The sequence below is a fragment of the Pelmatolapia mariae genome, linkage group LG4 (assembly GCF_036321145.2).
Source record: "Pelmatolapia mariae isolate MD_Pm_ZW linkage group LG4, Pm_UMD_F_2, whole genome shotgun sequence".
Taxonomy (NCBI): domain Eukaryota; kingdom Metazoa; phylum Chordata; class Actinopteri; order Cichliformes; family Cichlidae; genus Pelmatolapia; species Pelmatolapia mariae.
Window position 1 is genome coordinate 462,619 of NC_086230.1, and position 27,448 is coordinate 490,066.

General features: G+C 44.6%; 2 protein-coding genes across 6 annotated transcripts in view; both read right to left on the reverse strand.

Moving 5' to 3' along the window:
* Positions 1-635: 635 nt before the first annotated feature.
* Positions 636-6,974, reverse strand: si:ch211-195b15.8 (tyrosine-protein phosphatase vhp-1). 2 transcript variants are annotated; one of them, XM_063471010.1, is made up of 5 exons: positions 5,372-6,973; positions 5,119-5,213; positions 4,511-4,670; positions 2,583-2,706; positions 636-1,702 (listed from the first exon to the last, which is right to left on the reverse strand). In XM_063471010.1, exons 2-5 carry the CDS (start codon positions 5,209-5,211, stop codon positions 928-930), a joined length of 1,152 nt encoding a protein of 383 aa, XP_063327080.1. In that variant the 5' UTR covers positions 5,212-5,213; positions 5,372-6,973; the 3' UTR covers positions 636-927. The 2 variants fall into 2 exon arrangements, with proteins under 2 accessions (XP_063327080.1, XP_063327079.1); XM_063471009.1 differs by having other exon boundaries at positions 5,119-6,974.
* Positions 6,975-8,056: 1,082 nt separating this feature from the next.
* The window catches only part of ap2a1 (adaptor related protein complex 2 subunit alpha 1), a 44,223-nt gene continuing 24,831 nt past the window's right edge, over positions 8,057-27,448 (reverse strand). The window contains exons 7-22 of one of the 4 annotated variants that reach the window (XM_063471006.1): positions 25,247-25,415; positions 24,991-25,128; positions 24,656-24,838; positions 24,084-24,181; positions 23,773-24,004; positions 23,491-23,679; positions 23,251-23,405; positions 20,901-20,963; positions 18,585-18,647; positions 15,332-15,414; positions 12,556-12,645; positions 12,054-12,177; positions 11,639-11,755; positions 10,387-10,456; positions 10,046-10,180; positions 8,057-9,933 (exon numbers count right to left, since the gene is read on the reverse strand). In XM_063471006.1, coding sequence (XP_063327076.1) covers positions 9,856-9,933; positions 10,046-10,180; positions 10,387-10,456; positions 11,639-11,755; positions 12,054-12,177; positions 12,556-12,645; positions 15,332-15,414; positions 18,585-18,647; positions 20,901-20,963; positions 23,251-23,405; positions 23,491-23,679; positions 23,773-24,004; positions 24,084-24,181; positions 24,656-24,838; positions 24,991-25,128; positions 25,247-25,415 — 1,987 coding nt within the window. In that variant the 3' untranslated portion in view covers positions 8,057-9,855. Of the gene's footprint in view, positions 9,934-10,045; positions 10,181-10,386; positions 10,457-11,638; positions 11,756-12,053; positions 12,646-15,331; positions 15,415-18,584; positions 18,648-20,900; positions 20,964-23,250; positions 23,406-23,490; positions 23,680-23,772; positions 24,005-24,083; positions 24,182-24,655; positions 24,839-24,990; positions 25,129-25,246; positions 25,416-27,448 lie in introns of those variants that run through there. The other 3 variants (XM_063471007.1, XM_063471004.1, XM_063471005.1) reach the window with 3 other exon arrangements.

The window sequence follows — 27,448 nt, forward strand, 5'->3', positions numbered from 1 at the left end:
ATCTGAAATTCCAGTATGGAATACTTAAGCTTCAGAAATCCCGAAGGTGTGTTAAGGCAAAGTAAACACGCAGTGACGTGTACTGATACTGCTGCAGAGCTTCACAATGAAAACGGCCTGAAGCCTCCCGCAAAGCAGCAAGACAACTAAATAGGATATGCTCAAGCAATGGTTGCAGTGTCTCAGCCCAACAGGGCATAAGCCAACACAACATTTAAAAAGTGAGATGCACAAAGAAGCAACAGTTGAGGGCACATGAGGCAAAGACCTGGCAGGAAACGGATTTCCATTATGTTAGTTTGCCCAGTTATTTGTGAGCCTCTCAAAATGGGAACTTGTATAAAAATGGATGCAGTTCCTGTTCACACTATACTTTTGTTAAAGCCCTTGAATGCAAGCTGAAAGTCTGCCCTTTATTCATATAATAGTTTTTAAATCCACTGTGGTACGATCTGCTTTGACAAGAATATTCGTTCAAATAGTTATTTAGCAAACCTCCAAATTCTTGGCTCACTGTGGCACTCGAAAGCACTGCATGCTTGTGTTATATGTTTTTATGCAACCCTCTGCTTACTGGGGTGAAGAGGCTCACGAGTCGCTTCACACTGAGAAACAGGCAATCACATATGGTTAAAATGTCATCTTTATTCATCAGTAAATACATTACAAACCATTGTGGCAAAAGCCTTTTAAACAACTACATTTAAAAACAACAGAAACAGGGATCGCTGTCATAACGATAAACATAACAATATGATAAACGGGGTGCTTTTTGTCTTTTCAGGTCATTTTCATAGATTCAACTCTGCAACAAATAAATAAATAGACATTGGTTCTTTCATTACACGTGCACATCAGTTGTGTAGTTTGGTTTCTTCTGACAAACATGCACAGATAACTCCTTCTACCACCTGCTTCCTTGTATCCTCAGCACCTGTAAGGTAGTGCGGGCTGTCCCATCTGCACAGGGTGGACAAAAACACCTCCTAGCAGTATCCTTTCCCCCCAACCCAGCAGCTTGTTGAGAGTGACGCTGAAAGGTGAGAGCAGGCCCTTTTCCTTGACCTCAGCTCTGCTGTGCTGGCTGAGAGAGAGACGCTGCTTCCTGTGGATAGCCTCTGCCTGCCTGTAGGAGCCAGGGAAACTCTTTACCTCGGCGCTCTCGGCAATCTTCCTGCTCTCGACCATTTTTTCTTGTTGCCTCTCGTTTGCTGTGGAGGAAGGGCATATTCCCAAAGGGGTCAAAGAGAGGGTAAGGCTTTTACGTTTCTCTAAGAGAGAAGCAGAGCCTGATGGGAGTTGTAGTTGGGTGGCCTTTAGTGTTGGGTTGATGGGCTCACAGGGACTGGAAGCTGAAACTTCTGATGGTTTCTGGACAGGCTGCAGGTTACGATGGGGAGGCAAATCAAGAGTCCGCAGTTGCTGCTGCGTGTTTTCAGTGCTCTCTGACAGCGAGCGTCTCTGCTGGGCTTTGTCTTTGTGGTGAGCTGAGTCTGCAGTGACGCTCTTAGCTTGACAGTTACTGTTCTGACTGCTGTGAGAGAGGTTCACGCTGTCGTTAACAGACGGCAGACAACTGGCCAGCTGCTGGATGAGGAGGTCGTGGCCACGCGACTTTTGGCTCAGAGCACCCTGCAAGTGCTGCAGCTGACCCAGGAAGTTGAAGTTTGGGGAAATGGAGGGCCGGCGCTCTTTCACAAACCTTATAAGGGGACAGAGGGGATGTGGGTTATTGTTGCTAGTATTTCACACGTCACACTGAGTCTAGTCTAGGCTTCTGCAATGAGCTACAGTGACAGTTACCACAGTATTGTAGATTATTGTCATACAAACAGGAATAACAGTTAAATAGATGCTCTATACTGAATGTATGTCTCGATAATGCTTATATAGAGTACATACATACGCTAACTTAAAGGTTTAGCAAGTGTTCAAGCTGCTATAATGTCTTGTAACTTCACAAAGCCTTCTTGTTACTGATCAGGACTGACTACATCTGCTAGTTTCCTCTGACAGCCTAAATGGATCGATACTCAGAACAATGGGATAAAGGAGATCTGTCAAGATTAAGACAGGTGCAGATTTACACAGCTGGGGAGGTCTCTAAACAACTGCAGACTGCAAGATAAACATTTCCAACAATTACATGTAAATACTTTGTTAAGACAGGAATATCTGGATCCTCTTATGTGTATCAAAATATGGGTCTTTGAGAGTCCTAAAGCATGATTGATGTATACTGGTTCCTTTAGAAAGGTGTGCATCCATTGTTCTTTGGAGTTATTGACTGTTGTAGATAAAAGTGTGAATACTATGTGCTGTGGACTGTTTAGAATAATGAAACCTCTTTCATGGGTAAAAGTCTCCAACTGTCAAGACCACAAATACTTAAACTCATAAGCAGAGTTAACTTCATTTCACCGGAGTGGTGAAAGTGCAAGAAAACCTCTGATAGCTGTAAGTTAAATAACTCATGTTCAGCTTTAAAAAGGAAATCAATGGGCTTCTTCAGTGTTTTTATGTTATTTGACAAAATCGAGCTCAGTTCCATCTGCGGGATGAATTTGTGCTACTAGCCATACCTGTAAGCATGGTCCAGATCCATTTCCAGACTGTACATGACATAGGCAACAGCCAGAGTCGGGGAGCGGGAAATTCCTGCTGCACAGTGCACCAGCACCGAAGCCCCCGACGACATGGCTACATCTGAACACACAGTGCATAGTGGCAGTCAGCCGAGCGGTACACAGAGCAAGTGTTGTATTGGCTAAAGCTAACCACACTGCAAATTACATTTTTGAAAACAAAAATTCAATAATAAATATTTAAAAATTGAAAATAAATCTAAAAAACAATGGCATGACTTGTGCCTTAGGATTCTGAATGAATGTCCTGTTTGATCCAGGTACTTGGCATAGCCTGCAGCTTCTACACAGCAAATTCAAAAGTGTCAAATGTTTTGGTGTTAGTAGACTTCTTGCAAAAGTAGAGTTAATTTTACTCTAAGTAGAGTCACATTCTTTTAATGTAACTCTGAGGTGTAAAATGATAGTAGTTAAAATCGAGTGTTAAAAATTAGTGTTTCTATGTCAAATCTGGAGGTGTTACAATGGAAACATTAACTCTTGACCTCTTAACTCCGAACTCCTAGAGGGGCTATGACACTAATAGAGTAAATTCATAGACTCCGCCCCCAGCACCACAGATTCCGATCCAAGCTGAAGTGAAGCCGTTTCAGAACATTTTGCTCTACATATTTCTGAGTTGTTTTCCATGCTTGGTAAGTCTTTTTTTTTTTATTATTATTAACTTTTACTTCTGTGGCTTTTTGGAGTTGAGACAAAGCTGTGTGAAAGGCATTAGCCACGTTGCTCTGTGATAGCATAATAATCTGTTTTAGCTAGCTGAAATGTATTGTCTGCGGGCAAATAGTACAGCCTTGAAAAAAAGCTTGCATATGAATTTTCAGTCAAGTTTTTGGTTAACTTAAATGCACCTAAAACAATGTCTCGATTGTGAAATGTTGAAGTGCTACTTCAAGCCTGAAAACGATCTCCCACACAAAAAACGAGCAAACAGCAGTAGCAGATGTCCTGACTGGGTTGTACGTTTAGATCCCTCCAGAGTTATACAAGTTATAGCTCAAAAATGATTCTTTTTTTTCTTTTTCTTTTTTTTACTGTGCTGCAATTGATTACCAGATTATTTGTGCAATTAATTAGTGCACAACTAATTTTTATTGAATCTCCACACAGGATATGCTTGTGAAGGTGGAATATGGGGGAGAGCAGAAGTGATGAATGGAGGACATGCATATTGTATTGAAGAAAAGAACAACGAGCATGCTGTTGCATTTACCTATGTCAGACCGTTTGATAAACAATATTCTAATGAAAGTGAGAACATGTACATTGCTCCATATTGTTACATGTTTCACAAAATGTTTTGAAATTGTAGTGCACAGTTCAAAATAAATGTTTTTCAAAAACCATTGCCTCTTTGTAATAAATGTTTATTTCCAAAGGAATTTCTAGAAGTTCAGAAGAGTAAAATTCAAACTTTTTAGAATTAATTAGAAGATAACTCTTATGTAGTTAAACTAGAATACGCTGTGAGAGTTAGTATATAAACTCTTAAAACCTAGTTAGGATTAATAACTGTTAAATTATCAACTCCAGACAGATTTGGTACTTAACACTAAATCAGAGTTAACGTACCAACTCTCCAATAAGAGTTAAATTAACTCTCTCTGGTGTGGACCCATATAGACACTTTAAAAGAGTTGAAATCAAATCTGACAGTGTTAATTTGGACATGCTGGATTTGCTGTGTATCGTAACTGACTGCATAGAGCCTTGAATGCAAACTTCTTGCATTGTCACAGAAGTAAAGCATTGTTCAAACACAATGATGACAAGATGGTAAGTGTTTAGTGATTATGGTAATAAACTTGGTAAAAAGTCATTGATCTGATTTGTTCTATTGCTGTAATGTGAGAGCGAGGCCTTACCAATGAAATGCAGAGCCTGTGGGATCCAGGGCAGCAGGTTATCCCACAAAGAGTCATCAATAGGAATGCGAAGATACCTGGAACCAGGCAGGAAGGAGGGCTGGGGGCTACAGCGACTCACACTCAGCACATAGGAGATACCCAGCGAGGCCAGCTGGTCCTACACACACACACACACAAGCTTTGTTTCTGCTGTACAAGAGTTCACAGCTAAACACTTGGCTGTCTGTGCTCTACCTCACATATAAACTGTGATCCGTCTCTCATATTAATACACTAATAATATTGAACAATTATGTTGGTGATTGTTTAGAGCACTTTTAACTTTATACTTCACTATTTTTTTTATTTGTTACAAATTAAAGAATCACTCAGTGCTTAAGAAAAATATTTCACACGTAATTTGTAAAAATAAGGTAATATAATAATATTGCATATGAAGTAATGATCTGCTCAGTAATGCGCAGCTGTAAGTGCTTCATGTTATTTAATGTCCACATGAGCCATGCATGTGCTGCTGTGCTGTGTGAGAGTATTGCACAGGAGCTGGAACTGTTATTGCGATATTATTATGCCTTTGATAGCGACAGCACCGGTCCTCTTCCTACCTGCGTCACGTCGCTCTCTGCTCCGAGGTAGAGCTGCGGTAGGATGACGGACAGCGGGGGCCGCTCCATCTCTCCATCCCGAGACAAGACCATACCTGCAGCACCACAGGCGACACACGTAGAAATGAAATCCGCTGGGTGAAACGTCCTGTGACCAGTTCTTAGAAGACAAACATTCAAACACAGTGTGCGTTTCCTCTTTTGCACGACGGTGCATCCGTGCTGTATCCACGCTTATCCACGCTGTACTTACTGAGGTGAGTCCGCTGTTTGTGTCAGCTGCAGGAACTCTGAGACAGACAACAACGCTGCGCTGCAGCGAGGTCCTCCTTCCTCTTCTCTGTGTTTCTCACACTGGATTCTCAACGATGAGCTCATCAACTTTCCAACAATAGATCTGGACTGGATGATGTCATTTTCAGCCAATCACTGCGCCGCCGCACTTTCACACGCGCAGACGCAGCTGGCCGTGGGGCCGTCTCAGCAGCACAGACACCAGTGTGAGAGCTGCAGCCACATGACATTCACTCCAGTCACATCTGGCCTGTGTATTTACTGCAGTAGCTGCTTTAACCTCCTACCTGCTGCTGTAGTGGAGCAACCGTGACCCACATAATGTCCCTGGGGATGAATAAAGTATTCTGATACCTGACAGTGCAACATCTTGCTGCACATATGAGACTGAAAGGCTTTGATGGCTGATAACCAGCCGAGCTTTGCCTGTCCGCATGCTGCTAACTGCTTTCCCCCCCCTCTGGTGTTAACCTTCTACTCTTTACGACCTTTCTATGCTAATTTAAAACATGCGGATTGATTTGCAGCATTTGATGGTTCTGCACAGCATCTTAGCTGTTCCTGGTCTGCACTCTGTGCCCTGAAGATGTGCAGTTTGAGCTTCCTAATACTACTAAGACCTAAGATCTCCTCAAGTTGTGAAAGGTATCCCAGCTTGCATCCTATTCCTACACTGAACCGTCTCTGGAGCATCCTTTGCACAACCAGCCTGAAACTTGGATCCTGTTAACAGCCTCCGTGCTGTCCTGTAGATCTACCTTCTAGCTACTGATAAGATTTCTTGATGTCAGGCACTTCCCCCGTCTGTCAATGGTACATCATCTTCATCGTGATTACCATTGCCCTGCAAGATACTCGGGTACTTGTAGCTGTCCTGTATATCCACTTACTTTTCCTTCTGGCAACTCTAATCCTCCAGCCTGGATCCCATTTCCTTGCTTTGATGAACATGTCCGGTCTGAAGGATTTCTGCACATAGACCCAGGGTAAGTAGATCAGTAAGTTACTGCTGTTAATGAGCTTGATGTCAAACATGTACAGAGTAGGTTTATCAGCTCTTTGGGGTGACCTCTCAGTAACCAGGAAACGGGCAGGAAAAACGATCACAGACCCCTCACACCCTGGACAGACTCTTTGACCTGCTGCCCTCTGGCAGACGGTGTAGAAGCCTGCAGACCAGGACCACCCGACACAGGAACAGTTTCTTTCCCCTCGCCATCTCCCTCCTAAACAGTTGAACTGTCACACTGCTAGACTGCAACTGCACCTTATGCAGACTCCGTGGTATTCATTTCTGTAATCCTGTATTTATGTGTGTGTACCGTGTCGTTTACATATTGTTGTTTTACATTGTTGTGCTTGAGAGACACCATCGATCAGAACCAAACTCCTTGTGTTTGCGCATATACCTGGCCAATGATCGTGATTCTGTGATGAGGGGACTGACAGCTATGCAGAATAGCAGTGGGGTACATTCTGCACTTACTGGTGACTTGTGGAACTCTCTACCATCGACAGGAGAGGTCCAAGGTGAAAATCACTGCTGACCAAAATCGATGCAAAAGCTTCTCTCACATCTGCCAAAAAATAAAATATGTTGATCCCCAAGAATTTAGGGAAAACATTGCGAGGACTACTGAGACAATCACACAAATGCACACGGCCCTGGTTCCTTCTCCATCGCTTGGGCATGGTTTCAGTCTCAGGGATAACAGTCTGGCTACAAAGCCCACTGCCTTCTCACTCAGAAATCCCTTTACCTCCATATGGATTTGCACCAGTTGGCTTTCCACCCAGACTTCTTCTTTACTAATCCTCTGGACGTCCATTCATGAGCTGCTCCTCATGAACAGAGGAAGATGATGGAAGTAATCCCCAAAAGTTGATTCTGTTCATCTGGACGTCTTCAGTGGGAGAAACGTTTCATTATCATCCAGGTGGCTTCTTCAGTCTCAGCTGACTGCAGGTTTCCAACCTTATAAACAGGACATTTGCACAATGACTGAAACCAGCCCACTGAAGGAACAATGTGAGCTCAGTTCCTTTGCATGTTAATGATCAAGGAACTGAGCTCACAGCCAGAATCAACTTTTGGGGATTGACTTACCTGGATGAATGAGCATGCATTAAGAAGATGAAGTAATCCTTCCATTTTCTTAACATTTCCATCACGTCTACAATTAGTGTATAAAGATACGTTCTTTTCTCCCACCTCAGTGTCCAGTCTCACATACAACCGTCAGTACTTTCCTTTGCAAACACTCTTTGTCCCATCTCTGCATGTGCACTCTGTTGGCCAGCAGCACCACAGGTGATTGTTGATTGGCTGTAGCTCAGGCAGGTAGATCAGGTGATCTCATAATCACTTTAATCCCACTCCAGTCTGAATCCCAGGTTGCTTTCTGATGCAGAGTGTGAATGCTAGAGAGCGTTCAGGCGTTTAAACCCCCCCCACAGAAGCACCACCAGCGCTGATCTGCACGTTACGTTAGGACCCTCCCCATTTATCCGGGCATGTGCTGACACTAGCAGTGCACTGGCTTGTGGCCCCCTGTGCCTGGGATCCTTTCAATAATGTCTAAATACTCTGAGTGCCATTCATATAGGACGACTGTATCAGTGTGACGAGACAGGAAGCATCAGGTTGGATATATATGGCATAATTTTACTTCACATTTTTTCATTACAGAGTAAATCTTGTAATCTAACACAGGTATTGGACAGGTTCTTAACACCAATATATGAGGCTGCATTAGCTAGTGGATACTGCATAGACACGCACACAAACTCATGTACACACACGCACAGAATGACAAAATCACTACATTTTCCACTACAAAGTTCTATTGTCCTGTGATTGCTGTGCAGCCACAGAAGATTATGTGACCATGTATTAGAAATGTCTTTAGGCTCTTTTTTCTTACCTGGTTACACACACACACACACACACACACACACACACACACACGCACGCACTGCAGTTGTGTTGGACATCTGGGTGTCTAACATTCTGTACTCCGGGAACATCAGTGCTCGATTATGACACGATAGCCGGGACGAGTTGTGGATAAATTTCAGAAATCCGAAGCTCGATATGAGCAACTTCTAAATATCAGCTGTTTGTGTAAACACCAGATTTATTCTATAAGGTTACGCTGACCAGACTGAGATCTGTGTCCCAGCTGGGACGTTGCTACATGTGTAGAGAGCTTCTCTGTCCCAGCACTAACTTTGGGATTCACGAGGTAAATTTGATGCATCCATTTATGTTTACTTCAATCCCAATTAAGGCTGTGCATTTCTTTGGAGAATAAAACAAAAGAAAGCCAAAGCGACACGGGTGCAGCAGCCCAAACCATAGTCCCTGTTTGGACTGGTCTTATCCACAGGCCCACCTTTGCACTGCGCTTCTTCAGCGGTGGGGAAACAGTTAGCCAGTTCTCTGTCTTGGAAAACTAAAGTGTGGTGTTCAAACACCTTTTGAAAAAGATTTGGTCTCATCTGTGGGGGCGTGATTTTACTTTGAGGTGAGCTTTTAAAAACAAGCTTCAATCGTACAGGAGTCAAATGAAAACTGTGCACACCTGGCAGGCTGGTGGCCTCCCCAAGCTTTCAATCAAAAGCACCTGAACCACGTTCAAGGAGATGGATGGGGTTGCTGCTGGGGTCGCTGCTGGTCTCGTCACCGATTATCTGCACAGTCTTCACTCTGTGCTATCGTAGTACTGGTTCATTATGGATGAAATGATCAGTACCAGTCTAAACGAGCTGATGGGAATGTCTGGAAAGCATTACATTCATTAACCTACACATAAGTTCAATGAGAACATTATGTGTGGGAAACGAACGGCTGGTGGTGTCAGGGGAGGAATCAGAGGGGAGGAGCCTGTGCCTCAAAGACCATCCCCAACTTCAAGTGCTTCTTCAGTGGGAATGCTAGACCAGCTCACTGCCAGGTCCAATCCCAAAAACTCAAGCAGAGGTTGGCAGGTGAGCAATTAGCAGGGTCTTAAAGGAATGTCCTAGAAATGAATCAATGTCTCACACACAGCATTACTACTTCACACAGTCTGTATGGAGCAGAATGAGACCCCAGCCACAACCGTGGGACACATGCACTCTCCTGGTCTCTCACACACACACACACACACACACACACACACACACACACACTCTCCAGTTACACAGGTAAACCAACAAAAACAATAATGTAGCATTATGTTAATAAACAAGTAGAAGATGAACTAGAATCAGAATGTGGAACAGGAAGAATGACATTAATATTGCTGCTGCTGGCAGCGGCTGCTTTTCCCTTATGTAGGTTACACTCTTGGTTTTTTTACTCTGATTCTCTGTTGGAGGAAGGAGGACAGGTGCGGTAGGTCTGAGGGAGAGGTCGCTGGTGGGGATGGTAGGAGTACTGGTTACATGGAGGCGTGGACTCTAGAACTGTTGGGCCAGCAGCTCACAGAGACGCTTTGACACAGTGTCTTTGCTGCAGCGCAGAGTCAGACGGTACATCTGCACACAGGAAGAGAGAGAGTGAGCAAACAACAGGGAAACACGTGACGGACCCAAGCGCCGCAGCCATCGGTGCTTTTCACTTAGACCAGACTCGGGGACCCTCCTGTACCTGTGCCTGTGCGTTCGGTTCCAGTCTCAGCAGGCAGCCAATTTGCTGGCCCTTGGTCTGGATCACTCCAGCACACACATAATTCTCTGGGTTGGGATCAATGTTGTCCAGCAGGGCTGTTCCCAGTCCCAGAAGCTACACACAAACATTGGCAAACACAAAGAATCACAAAAAGGAACAAGACAATATGGCACTAGCAAAAGTCTATGAAGCCTTGGTCATCAACAGAGACCATCATAAACGCCTGTTTCACACCCGAACAGTAAGAATAGCTATGTGCAATCATGAGACAAGAGCAGCTTTAGTGTTTTCCTGGACAAACGCATCAAATATGGTCCTACCTTGGCCTTCAGTACTTCAGTGTCCATGCCGTGGTTTGCCTTGAAAATCTTTTGTGCTTCTTGCTGAGGCCTAAGGAGAGACGTCTCTACAGTTACACGTGATGGCAGAGGTGCAGCCCCAGGGGAGCGGTTACTCTTTAACCCTTTAAAGCCTGAACCACCAAACACTCCAGTGTTTAGCTTCTCATGAAATACAAAATTCACAGTAACATTTCATTCGTATCACATTTGCTACATCAGCCATTAGGAAAGGTCTTCCTTACAAATGAACTGTGCAACTTTCAGGGGGGAAAATTCCCTTATGACACACGGGCTTAAAGCTGGTTCACATATACATATCACCCTATTAGAGCACTTCGCTCTCACACTGCAGGCTTACTTGTTGTTCCTAGAGTATTTAAAAGTAGAATGGGAGGCAGAGCCTTCAGTTTTCAGGCCCCTCTTCTGTGGAACCAGCTTCCAGTTTGGATTCAGGAAACAGACACTATCTCTACTTTTGAGATTAGGCTTCAAACTTTCCTTTTTGCTAAAGCATATAGTTAGGGCTGGACCAGGTGACCCTGAATCCTCCCTTAGTTATGCTGCAGTAGACGTAGGCTGCCGGGGGATTCCCATGATGCATTGGGTGTTTCTTCTTCACTCACTATGTGTTAATAGACCTCTCTGCATTGAATCATATCTGTTATTAATCTCTGTCTCTCTTCCACAGCATGTCTTTATCCTGTCTTCCTTCTCTCACCCCAACCGGTCGCAGCAGATGGCCCCGCCCCTCCCTGAGCCTGGTTCTGCCGGAGGTTTCTTCCTGTTAAAAGGGAGTTTTTCCTTCCCACTGTTGCCAAAGTGCTTGCTCATAGGGGGTCATGTGATTGTTGGGTTTTTCTCTGTATTTATTATTGTGCGATCTACTGTACAATATAAAGCGCCTTGAGGCGACTTTTGTTGTGATTTGGCGCTATATAAATAAAATTGAATTGAATATAATGTCTACAGTCACGTGACCCCAGCTGTGCCAACTGATTAACAGCACCAGCAAGTAACTCCACGTTGAGTTGACAAATTGTATTTCCTGTTGTTGCATTACAAACAAAAGCATCACCAGTGGAAAGGTGAAGCAGGATCAGAGACTCAGGGTGTAGTACCCACCAGTCACAGGTACAATAAGGCTGATGGAAGAAACAGGACACTGGGAGCCACACAGTCAAATTATAAAAGCATGTAGAACGTGTACACACAAGTCTGCTCAAACACTTACTGGCTCAGCTGTTTCCAGCGCTGGAAGAAGTCACTAGAGGACATTTCAGTTGGCTGGAAGAACTTGTTGATGGTGACAGGCAGCTTGAGAGTCAGGTTCTGCAGAGCTCCTCCATATCTGCTCACACCACACACGCACACGCGCACACACACACACACACACACACACACACACACACGCACTTTGGCTCCAGCTTCAGTGGGTACGCTTTATTTCTGGAGCTTTTTGGAAAACTAGATGGTCACAACGGTTTCAGTCTTGTCCATAAAAGTGTTGGTTTTTGTTATTCACTTTAACAAAGCAAACACACTGACTGTGACTGACCACAGGAAACGTAGAACAGGGCTATCCTGGAAACATCAACGCAGGGACGTGATCCAGCTCGTCACTGTTTGGGACTGATACACAAACCTACCTGAACTTGATGTTGAGCAGTGGGGCGTCAGAGAAGTCAGTTATACACTCGATGTTGAGGACTTGTTGGATCTGGGCTCCTCCCTCTACCAGTGGTTCCACTGGTTTGCTCTGAACATTCAGCTGTGTTTAGTTGTCAAGAACCATACAGACCTGCAACTCTGTGCTGTGCACACACTGGTTTACAGAGTCGCTGTAGCCTCGTGTTATGTTATCATCACACTTGTCATGATAACATAAGACGAGGGATCCATTCTTCATCCCCTGAGGCGACACTACTACTGCAAACAGCATGGAAGCTCTAACAGAAGTATTCACAGATGCTCTACAAAGAGACTGAAATATCTAACATACATGTGACTCCTTGATTCCACGTGTAGAGTTGCACTTTCCTTCATCATGGTGACACACAGATGATGGTTTTGCACTGACACAGATTCATCAACAGCCTGGGAGCTTTGGATGTTTCTACAACTACGACTGAGTAACTGTTCAAAGGATATGAGCCTGCAGCTCCCCAGGACAGCTGACTGTGGTGCTGAAGCTGGCAAACTGCACTGAAGTCTTGTTACCATAGAAGAGGTACATTCTCCCTGAGAAAGACACACACATCGTTTTAAGGTGCTTTCAACGATTGACTTGGATTGTGGCTTACGCAAAATAAATACAGTATCAGTACAGCAGGCCAGGCCCCACTCGATGGGCAATAACTGAAATTAATAACTCTTACTGCCCTCAACAAGGTGGGAAACTGGTTTGCATGGAGCAGCCACGGTGGGAAACATGATCGATAAGATGGGATGTCTAACCTCACATGCAGTATATAAATCAGTACATGCATCTTCATCCTAACATCTACTGGTGTGGAATTCACATTAGCATCAGCCTTTACAGAGCGCTGAGCCAGCATTGAACACCATAACCCCAGAGATCCTCACCACTCAATCCCTACAGGGTCACTCAGCCCCCTGCTGGACACCAACCATCATTGTCGAGCATGCTGAGTTGGGGCTGCTCAATTAATCGAATTTTAATCGTGATTACGATCTGGGCTTTCAACGATCATTAAAAATGACTTAGCCGATTATTAGCTCCTCCTCTCGCGCTGCTCCGTGTGGCAAATCGAGCGCACCTCTCTGCGTTTCGAACACGCGTCACAACAATTAAGAGGACCCGAGGGAAGCTCGGAAAGCTCGGAAAGCTAAGCAGAAGTTATTTGGAGAGGAGAGGATAATGGCTGCTGAAGAAAGAATGCCGTTGGTTGAAAAGAGAGGTAAAACGACTTCAGTGGTGTGGAAACATTATGGGTTCGCGGAGTCAGAGTGGATTAAGTAGACATAGTGTGGAAACTTTGCTACGGTGTCGTAGCTGCACCACAGAGCAACACTACAAATTTATTCAATCATTTGAAGACCGCTCACAAAGTGACATACGATCAAACAATGAAGGAACATAGAGAAAAAACTCTTGACAACACCTGCTTCATCCTCACAGACTTCCATTCACGCTCCCCTGTACAACGCGACTAAATATCCCAGCAGCTCCCAGAGACACAAGGAGATAACAAACGCGGTAACGTTTTCCTCGCCAAAGACAACTGCTCAATTAACACAGTGAACAACCAGTATTATGCAGTATTTTGAAGTTCACTAAACATAGATGTTTACATTTTTCATTTATTTTTTATATTGCAAACATTTGCACTGTTATCAGTATTTGCACACTATTTTATATTATTTTTTGACATCTTTAAAGCCATTATTCAATACATTGTTATTGTTAAATAAATATCGTCAAATAATCGAGATCTCAATTTCAGTGAAAATAATCGTGATTATCATTTTTGCCATAATCGAGCAGCCCTATGCTGAGTATGCTTCCTATGACAGAGAGCTCTGCACTTCCAATGTGGCTGCTGGTTTAATGCACAAACAGCAAATAAAGAGGCTTGAGCCCAGAGGACACCACTGTGGTCAGGCTCATCTCTGATGGAGATAAGACAGCGTACAGGAAGGAGGGAGACAATTTGTCCCGCTGGTGCTCAGCAAATCACCTGAAACTGAACCAAAAACAAAAGAACTTATGGTGGACTTCACAGACAGCTTTCTCCCCTCTCATGATAAATGAGTCTGCTGCAGTCTCCACCTTCAGGTTTCTGCTAAACTCACAGCTGGACCCACAACACCAACACCCCAGTAAACAGAGCCCAGCAGTGGCTGCACGTCCTCCCTGTCCTAAGGAAGAACAACCTGGACCAGAAGCTGCTGCTGGCCTTCTACCAGTCCTCAGTAGAGAACATGCTGTCCTGGGTGTTTGGTATGCAGGGGCCACTACTGAGAACAGGAAGGCCACGTGGAAGGTAAGTAACACTGTCCAAAGAAATCACTGGCCTCCATCTGCCACCCCTGGAGGCCATTGCTAGCTCCTCCTGTCTCAGGAAACCCATCACAGGAGACCCCTTGCATCCCACCACCACCTGTTTGACTGCTGCCTTCATGACGGTGCCCCTGGTCCTTTAGACCCCACACCTCCAGACTCTCAAACACCTTCTTCTCCGGCGACATTCAGCAAACAATGCCATGTTTGTGCTTTCTTAATGCCAGAGGTTTGGATTTCTGCAGAAGGTTGGCAACTTTTGTGCACCACACACCTCTGCACCCTGTGACCCTGGTCTTCTACTTTGTGGATGAGATCCTGGGGCTCCTGATCGTGCAAGATCTAGGAGGGGAAAACTCCCACTCACAATCTAGCTCGCTGCAGCAGTAATTCAAATTCAGTGCGGATTCTTTCATAGATGTTGGTAAAGGCAGACTGAATTGATCTTATGTTGTCTGTGTCAGTGTGGCACTGAAAACCCTTCATGAATGAAGAGGTGTGGCTCAGTACTTTGTCCGTGCAGTTAATAATCTCAAACTGTCAAATACTGGCAGCCTCCTACAGCAGAGGCACCTGTGGTCTACACTTGAAAATCTCTGCCTTTGAGTTTGAGATCAGTGAGATTCACACTCGTCCCAAAGTTTGAACAAATGCAGGTGTGGTATCTATTTGGCAATGCGACATCGCTTTGTTCCAGAGTTACTGCATTCACAAATGTGGGTTTCCAGGCCAGCCGCCGGCCTGCCTCCCCAGCAGGGTGATGACACCTCATAGCTTTTTACAGCTGAGGGGTAAGAACTACACCAGAGCCATTCAAATATAATGAATTACTTGCTAAATCACACATGTATTGGTAGGAAAAGGTATAAGAAGTAAGCAGAAACCCCCCAATGTGATACTCACCCAGATTCTGACGATACTCTGACTTGATGCCGATCTGCAGCAGCTGATTCTCAAACAAAACTCCGTTGTTTTTGCACACAAACCTGGGAGGGAGAAGACAAACAGTGAAATGACAAGAACAAAACATCACTGCAGCTATTTGACAAAACTGGTCCTACTTAGATAATCAGTTATACAGTATTGTGCAAAAGCCTCTTTCTTATTTAAAATTGGAAATAGGTGCAACAATTTATTGCAAAGCAAACATATTTCCAGACCGAGGAAAGACATCTACTGATGGTACTTTTCAGCCCCAAACCATTAGAGCTCCACTATTTGAAAGAAGACGCTCTCTTTTCTACCTCTCTCCTGAGAGCCTCCGTCTACACTGAGGACGATCTGAACCAAAAACTTCCTGCTGCTACTGATATTCAGTCCAGTACTTGTGTAACTCATTGGTGTAGAAACACTATTTTATACCTGTCAAACTGCTGTCTTTGGCATCTTTCATAGGCAACATACTGCAACAAGATAAAGCCTAAGTTATGTGTACACAACATCAATCGTAGGTTAATGTTAAAGAAGCAAAAACAAAATGTTCCTGTGAAAATGTTAGATGCAAGGAGTGGAAAGGAATGCTGCTAATGTCCAAAGACAAACTTCCACAGGCCTTTAAAAACACTATAAGTGGAAAAACCCCAAAACAAACAAACAGTATAAAGAACTGGGGTTGGTTCAAGACTTTTGCACAGTACTGTATCCTAATTTTGATATTTAGCAAGTAATTGACTCACCTCTGTGGGTGCACTGATCTGTTAGCCACTGTTCATGCTTTAATGTCAACATTCATACAAGTCACATAGATATGTAGAATAGATGGGATCAGATCTAACTCGGTTCCTCTCCTTCAGTGAACACAGGTACAGCACATACACCGTGGGATATCATGGCCCGGTGTGCTACGGCTGAGGAGACCTCTACTCCTCTGAGAAACTTTATAGATCCAGTGGTTTCAAAAGGGAGTCACAAGCAACATCAGACAGTCAATGTTCCCCTGATGGAAAGCAGATCCCACATCTGGGCTACTACCATAGGGTGTGCCCTCATTCCCTCACCAGGAAGCATGGGTGGCTGTGGGAGAAAGAAGATGAACACTGCACTATAGCAGCAGAGAGTGAGACCCCTTTAACACAGGAGAAGGGAACATGTCCCACCCTGCCTCTAAGAGACCACTACTGAATTTCCCATCCTGACTACGACATGCTGCCCCTCAAACGCTCATCTTTAACAGTGAAAGTGGCCCGACAGTGATCACATAGGCCATCGTGCCCAACAATCATAACATCGTTTGCAAATGCGCCCCAGCTTAACTGAGAGAGGCGGCGATGAAATGCGGCACTCCGTGCTCAGACTTGCATGCCTGGAAAGCAAGCATATTTCCAAACCAAGGAAATAGATCTACTGAATCATGGTTAGCGAGTTCTTTTAAAGTTCGGTCTGAGAAACCCAATACCTGAATGTGTGACTGAACCCTCAACAGTTGCATTGCCGCCTGCTCTCTGGAGCCCGCTATCAAAGCTCAATTGCTGGATAGGCTACATTTCGGACACCCCTCTCTGAGGGGAGCTAACACTGCCTTGGGACATTTGTAAAGGTGGCAGGAACAGCTTGAACCATAAAGGTATTCTTAGGCAAACCCAAACCTCAGAAACTGGCGGTGGAAGACTCTGATGTAAACCAATGCCCCGGTAAAACTCCATTAGAGTGTCAGCATGCTGTACGTTGGCAGATACACATTCAAAACTCTCCAAAGCGGGGATTACTCATACTGCTTTTCTGAGCCAGTGTTTATTTCCTTCCTCAGTATCGTGAGGAAGAGATGGTGCTGCTTACAGCAACGTTTACAATTCTGCGACAGCAAAGCGACGCTGGCCTACAACTGCAATCGGTAACCTGTAGCAACAGTTCACCCACGGAGAGGAGGCACAAGCTGAGGCAGGTGAGCAACCAGCCGGCTGACCTGCAGAACCCAGTGTGTCTGCAGGAAATGCATCACCTGCTTAGTTTAGCTTGGTTTAGACTGGGAGAGGAGAGGGTCATGCCGTGCGACAGGAGTCCACAAACATCTTTCTAGGGTTGAGCGCTGGAGCTCGTGATTAAGGCTTCAGGCCCAGTCAACTGTCTCCTAGCATAGACAACCACCAGGCAGAAGGGGCACGCCATCCAAAGAGAAACCCCACCTCTGAGGACAGGGGCGAACAGTCACCTCCTGGCCGGGGATGTCCTACCGCGAGGATGTCCCAGTGTAGACCCAGTACACACTGGAGAAATGACATCTATGGGCTGCTCTGGGATTCATGTTAACCCCGAGGATGTGGCTGGAGAGGCAGGTCTGAGCTACCCTTCTTAAGCTGCTGCCCCTGCACACAGTTGAGTGGTATTACCAGTTACTGAAGAATGTGATTAATGGTTTCAAATGCCTTTGTTAAGACAGTTTCTGACATTATCCATTAAATGGTTCTCAAATTCAACGCAATATTGGAGTGTTCTTAGCTTTACACGAGTCGGTCAAACTTTTTTCCCTCGTTTAGTCAACTAAGAAATGAGTCACCAGGAACATCTCTGGTATTCGTACACATCAACTGTGTGAGACAACAGCAGAGATGACTAACAATAGCTAGCTAGCCCAGCTCGGCAGAGGGGTTCTGCTCCTCAGTGAGAACAGCCTAAGAACCGACGACGAGTGATATACGTGCAGGCAGAGCAGCACATACGTCATTACAGGCATTAAAGAATATCCCATACTATATGCACTGTACCAAGTGAATCGCCTGAAAGGGAACCACATATATATTAACCAAACAGTTACAAACCGTCAGTGTCTGATAGTTATGTGTTGTGCCACAGCTGGCTACAAATGTTCAAAAATGACATAAATAACCAAATAATCTTTTACAGGTTATCCTGACAAACAAAGGGGAATAAAATTAAACTGTTATTTTAAATACTGGAACTGGATCAGTACACAAATGGGGCTGTATGAATGATGTAATCAGTGTCCTTAACACTCTGTATTTAAAAGTACAGAATCCACATTGGAAAGTGGTATGAATAAGACTTAGTAGGGCCTCTAATATACATGCTTTTTAAAAAACAGCAGCTGAACTATGTAGAGCTGATATTTTATTAAGTGTGAGGACTCTTTTTGACAAGGAATCAAACAATTTTATGCCGAGCTACAGCATGAAAATGTTTAGACACAGAAGAAGCTTACTTGTTAAGAAGTTCATCTGCCTCAGACAGAGGAGGAGCAGGATCCTCAGAGGGAGGAGCAGAGCTGGGAGGCCACAGGACAGGGCAAGGATGCAGGGACAGCCCACAGAACAAAGCAGGGATGGAAGCAGATAGGCAACAGGACAAATCAGGAATGAATGGGTAAGAGTGGAAATGGGAAATGAGAGTAACTCATTCAACACAGTAAACAGGAACGGTGTGATGAAAATTGGTAACAAGATAAAAGATAAAGTAAAATGCAGAGCTGGTTAGTACAAGCACTTTACAGGTGAATGATACACACAGTGAAAGATATCAGCTACTTAATCTGTGCAAAGTTCACCATGCACTCTGAATGTGTTAACGCGATGTGTATCTGTGGTACAATACTCACACAGGGCGAAATCTAATAGCTTTATACTGACTGCTTAACACACGTCCCACCGCTAAAGCTACAGAAATAAGCAGGGCTTCAAAGTAACGTTACAGAAAACTAGGTGAACATCAGCACTAAACATGCATATTGTGCACATAAAATGTGATGCCATTAATTATGGCTTTAATGTGCGCACAATATTTGCCCCACAGTTGCTAGACAGTGTTTCCATGTTTTTACAGTTGTATTTTCCCATGTAATGATCATCTACACAGTCTGTTTAATGTTCTACAAGCACTAGGAACTACTACCAGTCAGGACTGCTGTTTCCATTCACACATTTTATGTGCACAAGCATTCTGGGGGGGGGGTTGTTAAAGGTTATTACCAATAAGGTGCATCAACCAAAGCTAAGTATGAGATACTGTGGATCAATGGAGACACAATGCATTTGACTAAGATATCAGTGAAGCTTCTGTCTGAAAGAACGATGGTGCTCACACCCATCGAAATAAACTAACGGCAAATATATTTATAGCCCTTTTCCACTGGTACCTACTGAGCTCGGCGTGATGCAACTTTACTGGGCTTCAGTCGTTTTCCATTACAATCGAGTACCAACTAAGTCCAGAGTTTGTATGTGACACAAACACAACAGTGCAGGACGATGGTGTACCTGCTGTTGGTGTGTGGCCTTTGGGCTCGGGGACACCGCTTCGTGTCATTGATGGGTTAAAAAAAAATGGAAGTTTTGTTTTTCATAAAGGAGTCTCTCTCTTATGACTCATTGTGCGACGCCACTTAGTGGCCAGTTGGATCAACACGACTCGACTGGTTTTCCCATTACAACCCAGTAGTACCTTGTCTGCGTGCTTGTCATCATAGTAACGTGTGTGCGCGTCCCACAACACAATTAATATGCAACAAAGGCGGACGTCGAAGCGAATACATACCTGCTGCTGGGTCTGTAGCTTTTCGTCACACTCGGGGAACACGCCGTCGTTTTGATTTTTGTGAAAGCAACGCTCTTATGACTCATCGAGTGACGCCGAGAACCCCGGCCAAGCAGGTACCAAAAAAGTACCTGCTACCAGGTACTGTGACCTAATGGAAAACTCTGCAAACCGTGCCGAGTCGATTCGAGTAGGTAGTAATGAAAAAGGGGCTGTAGGTACTAAAACAAAATCCCTGGTACCAGCTAATGGAAAACCAAGTCGAGTTGAGCTGAGTACAGAAAAGGGCTATTAGATACCCAGGGCTTCACAAACCTACAGGTTGAAAATAATATTAAGAGTAAATAACAAAATCATCTTTTATAGATTAACAGACTTCATTTATCTGTAGCACTCTGTTATATTACTGTGATGCACCTGACAGGAGGAGCAGAGCAATAATTCAGGACCACAGTGAGACTAGAACATAGTCAAGCTTGATGGGATGAGCAGTAACCAGACACCAGCAAGAAGCACTTCATCTGGACAAACTGACTGATAAATGAGTGTTTTTGCTGTCTGGTTTATTACAAAAGGATATATTAAAGGAAGAAAGCCCAGAAAAGAGGGCAGTTTGTTGTACTGACCACAGAACTGTGAATCTGCTGCTCTCACTGCTCCTTCTGTGTGGACAGTGTTATATTGATCACCCACAATTTTAGACGAGCAACTACCAAATTGAATGCGCCCTTTGGCACTGTGTAAGTACCCTGCATGAAGCAGTGCAGAGGGTTTACAGAGTGCAGCTCCCTGCTGCTGCTACAAACCGTGTGGCTGAAAGTTTGCACTCAAAACAGCAAGTTTGACTAAGCTACTTCTTCACTTACGTGCAACAAGTCACCTACTCAGTAATATACATGTTAAAGACATTTTCAATGAAAAAAAACAAAAACCCGAGTTGCATCTTTTTAGCCAGTTCTAATTTTGTAGGTTACTACTGGTCCCTTACTCCGAGTCACCAGAACCCTCCACCAATAGGGAATCGGAGGTCTCAGTGGGCTGTTCCAGATCTCTGTCAGTGTCAATCATGGTGAAGGACAGGAGAAGACACGCATCCATATCAAAACACAAAGATGTGTAACCGCACAAACACACAGACACACACACAAACACAGGGGAATGGAGAGAAGGGAAAGAGAAAAAGACGAAAGACAGTCACATACATAGCAAGATTAAAAAAAGCAGACCTGCCAACCTTGAAGCTCACACCAAGTCTATCGTCTCCGTTTTCCATCAGTGTTCAGACTGCTTGGAAGGACAGAAACGCTGCAATCCAAGCAGTGACTGGACTTCTTAAGTTTCTTAAAGGTTTTTCTTAAAGACAGTGGGCTGACCCACTATGGACCATGTGCTCCATTTACATGAGCCAAAGAATGAAGGCTTATTATCACCACAGGTTGCAGGTGAAACCATTATGAGACCTTGGCTCACACCATCATGTGCCCTATTGAGGTCACGTGAGTGGGACAGTGAGTGGGGGTGGAAGGGATCTCAGAACTGGATTATAGATGGCAGACGGCTGGTGTCGTAAGCCCCGCCCTCTGTTCAAAGATGGTCGTTCACAGTGGACATGCATGGCCTCTTTCAAACCATCTGCCTTCTCAGAACGTGAATCCTGGCACCCTTGGAAGAGTGACCTTTGACCTTTAGATGCCGATGTAGTCGAGCCTCGTCCTATCCAGGTGGCTCTTCTATGTTGTGCCACGCGTTTGTGGCACTCCTCGTGCGCTGCACTGCGTACACCATGTTGCGTAGCTTGTGTTTGTTGTCTGAGGGTGTGGCTGAGTTTGAAGTGGGATGCCTCCCGACTTTCTCTGCTAAACCTGCTACATGACAATGTCGTTCCGTTGTCCTTCCGTTTCTCCCTCGTTGATGTCGGACCTCGTTTCTTGTCCGTCTTCTTTGATTTGATGGAGCCCCAGTTTGTGGACCTTATTGGTGAAGTCAGAGTTTTTGATGTAATGGGGTGTGTTCCTCACCATGGGAGCTGGGATGGTGGTGAGGTGCTTGGAAACGTTGTAGGTGGCTGAGTACACACTGCTAACTATTTGAGTGGGATGACTTCTTTGTGGATCCTAAAGGTCCAGCCACCCGTTCACTGAAACAGTTTCTGACAAGACTTCGCCAACGTGGACCAGCTAAAGGTCTACATGCATCTTTCAGGTCTTTGCATTTGTTAAGGGTATGACTTTCTTTTATCCCCTATAGTTTGTTTGCTATACATTCAAAATAAAAACCCACTGCCTAAGTCACATGCTACAGTTCAGCCTTGTGATACCAACATACCTGCTGACACTGCTGGTGCTTTTAACAGTTAGGAACACAACAAGTAATCATAGTATTTCACAGCACAATACATGTTATGGCCTGAGCAGTCAAAGTCAAATAAAGAACTTTTCTTTGAGAGCCAAACCTGAAGCAGTACATATTTACTCTGTACTCTTTGAGGAAACCTGCCCGCCAACTCCTCCAGGCCTCTTTACCTTGAGTGCCTGTGCTTTTATCTCATGCTATACCAATCATTAACATCAACAGTGGCTCTCAAAGAAAAATCAGTCATCAACAAAGAGACGTCGGACCGCAGCATCAGATACAACATCCAACTACGAATGTCTTCAGGTTGGCAGGTCCATATAAGACAAAGATAGAGCAAAGTAAGACAGAGTGACCGGTGACAACATGAACAGACTGTAACTACCTGCATAGTAGTTGAAAAGCACAAACACAGCTCCACAACCATCTTACATTCACCACACAGTAAAGAAACAGCACGCGGCAAAGTTTGCCAGTGATGTCTGAGAGCAGTCCAGTATGAGTCAGTCTTACAGTGTTGTTACTGTTTGGATCGATTCCTTTTAGCTGCACTTTAACTCATTTTTAACTTCCAGGTACATTCATGTCACGCACAGAACAAACCTGCTTTCTAGCTGAAGCTAACTTTGTTCCTCAGCCCTGCACTACGATGCAAACATGCATCTTTGTCTGATCAGTGCAGTCGAAGCTGTTTCTATCTTATGACTTGTTCACCACTGCACACAAATGAAATTGTATGAAAACAGATGTTACTTTGAGCTGTTACTGTGATGTCCCACAATCACCACACACGAGTGTTTGTAATGTTAGTCCTAACGACCAAAGCTGATGATTCTTCTTAGTTCACAGGGTGCTGACTTTGAGCAGCTGGTTTTAGTTTCATTTCTTTTTCACACAGCTCTGCAGGCTCACAGCGTCTGTACAGCCACCCATACTGGACTTGACTAAAAACTTAGTTCAAGAGTTCATCAAGACATAACGTTCACCTCAGGAAGCCGTCGTCATTCACAGCAGCAGACGGTGCAGCAGGCCCTGAATCAGAGAACACGTCCACGAGTAGGCTGCCAGCATTGGTCTGCGCAGCACCGACAGGAGCAGCAGAGCGAATTCCCAGCAGGTCTGCTGATGGTGACGGGGTGGACTGGAAACCAGGAAAATTGTATTAAATAGAAAACATAAGAAAAGCTGAGAGTTTTGCAAACAAAGACTAGAGAAAGTGTGCTTACAGCATTAGATGCAGCCATGGCTGCTGTGTCTGGGCCCCGGTCGCCCCCTCCATTCAACTCCCCAGCCTCTCGTTTGCTATCATCCAGCTCTGTCACAGAGACGGCTCCTGGGCCCTTCTTCTTCTTCAGCTTAGCCAGAATGGAAGACTCCCTCTCTGGAAAGGGAGGCATCTCCTCTAAGACGGTGGCCTGAAGGAAAGGGGAAACGCATGTTGTGGGTTACCTTAGCCAAACAGCCCTGACAATTAACATAATGTCGTTTTATCATTGGTGAGAACCAACCAAGACATCGGTGCTAGCAATGGAAGAAAGCTTGAGATACTCGACAGCACGCTGTTGCAGTTCCACATCAGAGTTGCGGATTTGGCTGTCACAGCGCAGCACCTCTTGGATGGTGGCCTTGGTCTCTGGGAACAGGTTGATAAACTTGATGTAGGCCGACAGCAGCAGTGCACGAGTGGGCACCGAGCACAGGTGGAACTTGGAATGAAGAAGGTTGAACTGGACCAGGGGGCTAGATGACAGGGAGACGGGCTTATTACCCAGCATTTCCACTGTCGACTTGTTACCTTATCAGATTAAAACCATCTTACCTGGAGCGTGGGTCACCAGCAATCAGGTTCCCAAACTCTCCAAGAATGTAGCCTCCTACTTTCACCATGTTCTCATGACAGGCAGGGGCTTGCAAAGCCTGGAACACACAAGGACTCCATTTAGTGGCTTTCCTGAAGCACATCACTGAAACAACCTTCTTTAGGATTAAAGTATTTTTCTACTTTAGGCCACGTTTGCTTTTGCTCACATCTCTTTCAGTTCTTACTGTTGACATTCAGACGCTTGGGGACAACCACTGCTGTTGCAGACAGGATAAAAACACTACTATCACATATATGAATCAATGAACCAAAGGTAAACACACTCAAACCATGGTGTGTGTGTGCTCCTGAGCAGCTGTATTACTCATATATGAAAGTATCAAGAGCCAAACCAGAGTGTGAGACTAATGTCCAAAAACAATGTTTGAATGTAAAGAAGGAAAAACTCTTCTTAGTGAAACACTTTTTTGAAACATCGGGCTGCAGAAGACCCGTCCCAATAAAACACACTTCCTAACCATCTCTCTCTATTCACCTCCACAACATTTGGAGAGTTCATGAAGCAGTACCTCAAAGACCGTTTTGGCAGCGTAGCCTTGCACATCGTCTCGGTTGATGACAATCTGAATGACGCGATACCACACCTCCTCGCTGACGTAGTCCCCAGCGATGCGAATGAGGTTGAGGATAGTGTCTACATACCAGGAGTAGTCCACGGCATATTTCTCTGCCAGTATGGCCACTTTCAGCACCTGAATGAAACAGCACAGTCAAAACTGGTTCATCTGTTCAAAGCTGACAGAGTGGATCAGGACTCAACACTCACGTGTTTTCTTTAATGGTGCTAAGTGTTACCCCAGGCCTGGCATGAACAGCATTTGCTTGCACAGTGACTCACACCTACCATTTCCTCTCTGATGGAGTAATCTGCCGTTTCCAAGTAGCTGAGCATCTCCGCTACGATCTGTTTGGCGTTGCTGCGATCACACATGGCATACAACAGATCGGCCGCTCGCTGTCGCACACTCACGTCCCTCTCAGTCTGCAGAAGCACGGACAAACAATAAGAAGAGGAACACTGAGCGCTGACTGTCCGCTACACCAGTTATGGTGTGTGTCTTTGTGAAGGTAAGCATTCGTTCTTAAATGTGAGGCGTCACCTTCAGGGCATTGATAACGGTCTCGATGTGCGTCTTGACCGCTTCGTGGGAGAACTCAGAGCTGGCCAGAGTACACATGCTCTCCAAAGCCAGGTAGCGCAGGTTAGTCTCTCTGTGCTGCAAGAACTGACCCAGCTGGTTGCAGGCTCGTACCAGGAGGTTTGGCTCACTGTGACAAGAGACAGAAAAACTCCCTTCACTGACAGCCTGGTACAGTTATGAGCAGCCAGTTAGCACAGAGTCGTGGTTCGTGTCCGTTTTGTTTTTAAGGTGACGACTCGACCACCACGCTGCTGCTTCTAAGGTACTATAGACCAGCGGTGCCCAACCCCCGGGTCAGGGCCCGGTCCGTGAGTCGTTTGGTACCGGGCCGCGAGAGTTGAGGCTCCGCTGTGAAATTCATGGTTTTCAGGGTTTTTATCGTTAACTCGGTTCCCCTGGGTCTTTCACGTGTTGTAGTTGTGTGTCTTATTTTGAAAGAAATATTTACGTGCTACCATAGCGACCAGAGAGCATTAAGGGGCAGAGAGGAGGATGTTACTCTCAGTGTTATTGAAGCATTTGAGGAGCACGCTGCTAATAAAGTTACACAATTACTCAGTTAATTTGTTTATTATGATATTTACAAAATACCACAGTTTTTATCTTGGTCGTATCTTTTATTTTGTTGTATTTATCCGCCTTAAAGGCCGGTCCGTGGTGCATTAAAGACCGCTGCTGTAGACTATAGAGAACTGATGGTTTTCACTCAGCACAGGCATCATCTTTAACTTCTACGTATGGTAACGCTGTTAAATAACTGCGCAGAATAATATAAAACATCTATGAATATACCATAAAGAAAGACTTTTAATCAGAACGTGGGGCTTTAAACCTGCTTTACATCACACACACAGAGGACCAGACCATTACTGTACAGAGGCTCATCTACATATTTATGTGTTACTATAAGAAGAAGGAGGGCAGTTCTAACAGTCCATCCTTCTGTAGTAAATGAAAGAAATCTGTCAGCAGGGTTTAAACGAGAAGAAATCAAATTGATTTACATTGTTCATTAAATGTTTTCTGAAGTGAAGAAGCTGCTTGGATGAGAAATGAAACATTCTGGGCTTTTCTATAATACACTGTGGAAACTGTCATTTAATAGTTTATCTATTAATGAATTACTTTGGTGTAGTTTGGTTACTGGAGTAGGAAAAGTTTTAAAGTCTCACATTTGTGCCCAGAGCAGTCCAGCAGTCTGGGCTGGAGTCTGTGGGCTGAGTCGGACCCCCGGCATACATCTCACACCCCTGTTCTAGCAGACACTGTGCACACCCACCTGGGAGGAGATCCCCCGGACACCACCTGTTGTCTCATTAGGAGCATGCCCCATCGTTGTTAGGCATGCATGTCAGCACACGGGGCCAAACACATTACCATGTAACATGTGAAGAAGGACTAGTATGCCATTTCTTCACTGTTCACTGGCTTTGTGGGTTGTGTATATATTACCTTTATCATGTTCTTTAGTGGTATGGATTCTCTTTGTATTCATAAAGTAGTCGTACTATAATTCTTACTAAAAATATCACTATTAGATCTATTAGTAAAAGTACTCCCCTTAATGAACAATAATAACTCTACCTGAGACTCACAGGGCCCAAAGTGTGATCAGTGAGATATGCAGAGAACAGTTTCAGGACGTATCCATGCTAGTCAAAGTTAGAGGGTTTGCAGTTTTTACAGGCTGTGAATGTGCTGAGGAGATGATCTGAGATTAAATATGTAGACTCAGCCTACTGACTGCATTTATTCTCCAGCAGCTCAAAGTCCTCATGCAAAACCAGCTCTTTCATTTAAAATCAAATTGTTACAACAGAATGACGGCTGTTTTCCCCACATTAAAAAAATCTTTGGTCCAAGTTAATTGTGGAGAGTTACATTAGTGTTACAGTGTTACATTAGTGTTACAGTGTTACAGCTCATCTCCTCTGCTGGCTGTTTAACGAGCAACACTGATGGTGCCAAAGGAAACTGTTATGGATGACGAGCTTTGCTGGCTCACCTGTCAGAACTCGAGTCACTTACACCAGAATGTGTTTACAAACATACACAGGTAGACTGCATGCACACACATCAGTAATTACACACTTATTTACAGTGTCATCACAGCATGAGCAGCACAGGCTGGCAGCCGACTGCACTTAGATTAAATGTGTG

Excerpts from the sequence above, each read along its gene's own strand:
- si:ch211-195b15.8 (XM_063471009.1), bottom strand. The coding sequence starts at position 5,211 with ATGGTCTTGTCTCGGGATGGAGAGATGGAGCGGCCCCCGCTGTCCGTC. Across the intron at positions 4,671-5,118 it reads CAGAGAGCGACGTGACGCAG|GACCAGCTGGCCTCGCTGGG; the intron begins GTAGGAAGAGGA and ends GTGTGTGTGTAG. Across the intron at positions 2,707-4,510 it reads ACAGGCTCTGCATTTCATTG|ATGTAGCCATGTCGTCGGGG; the intron begins GTAAGGCCTCGC and ends CTGTGTGTTCAG.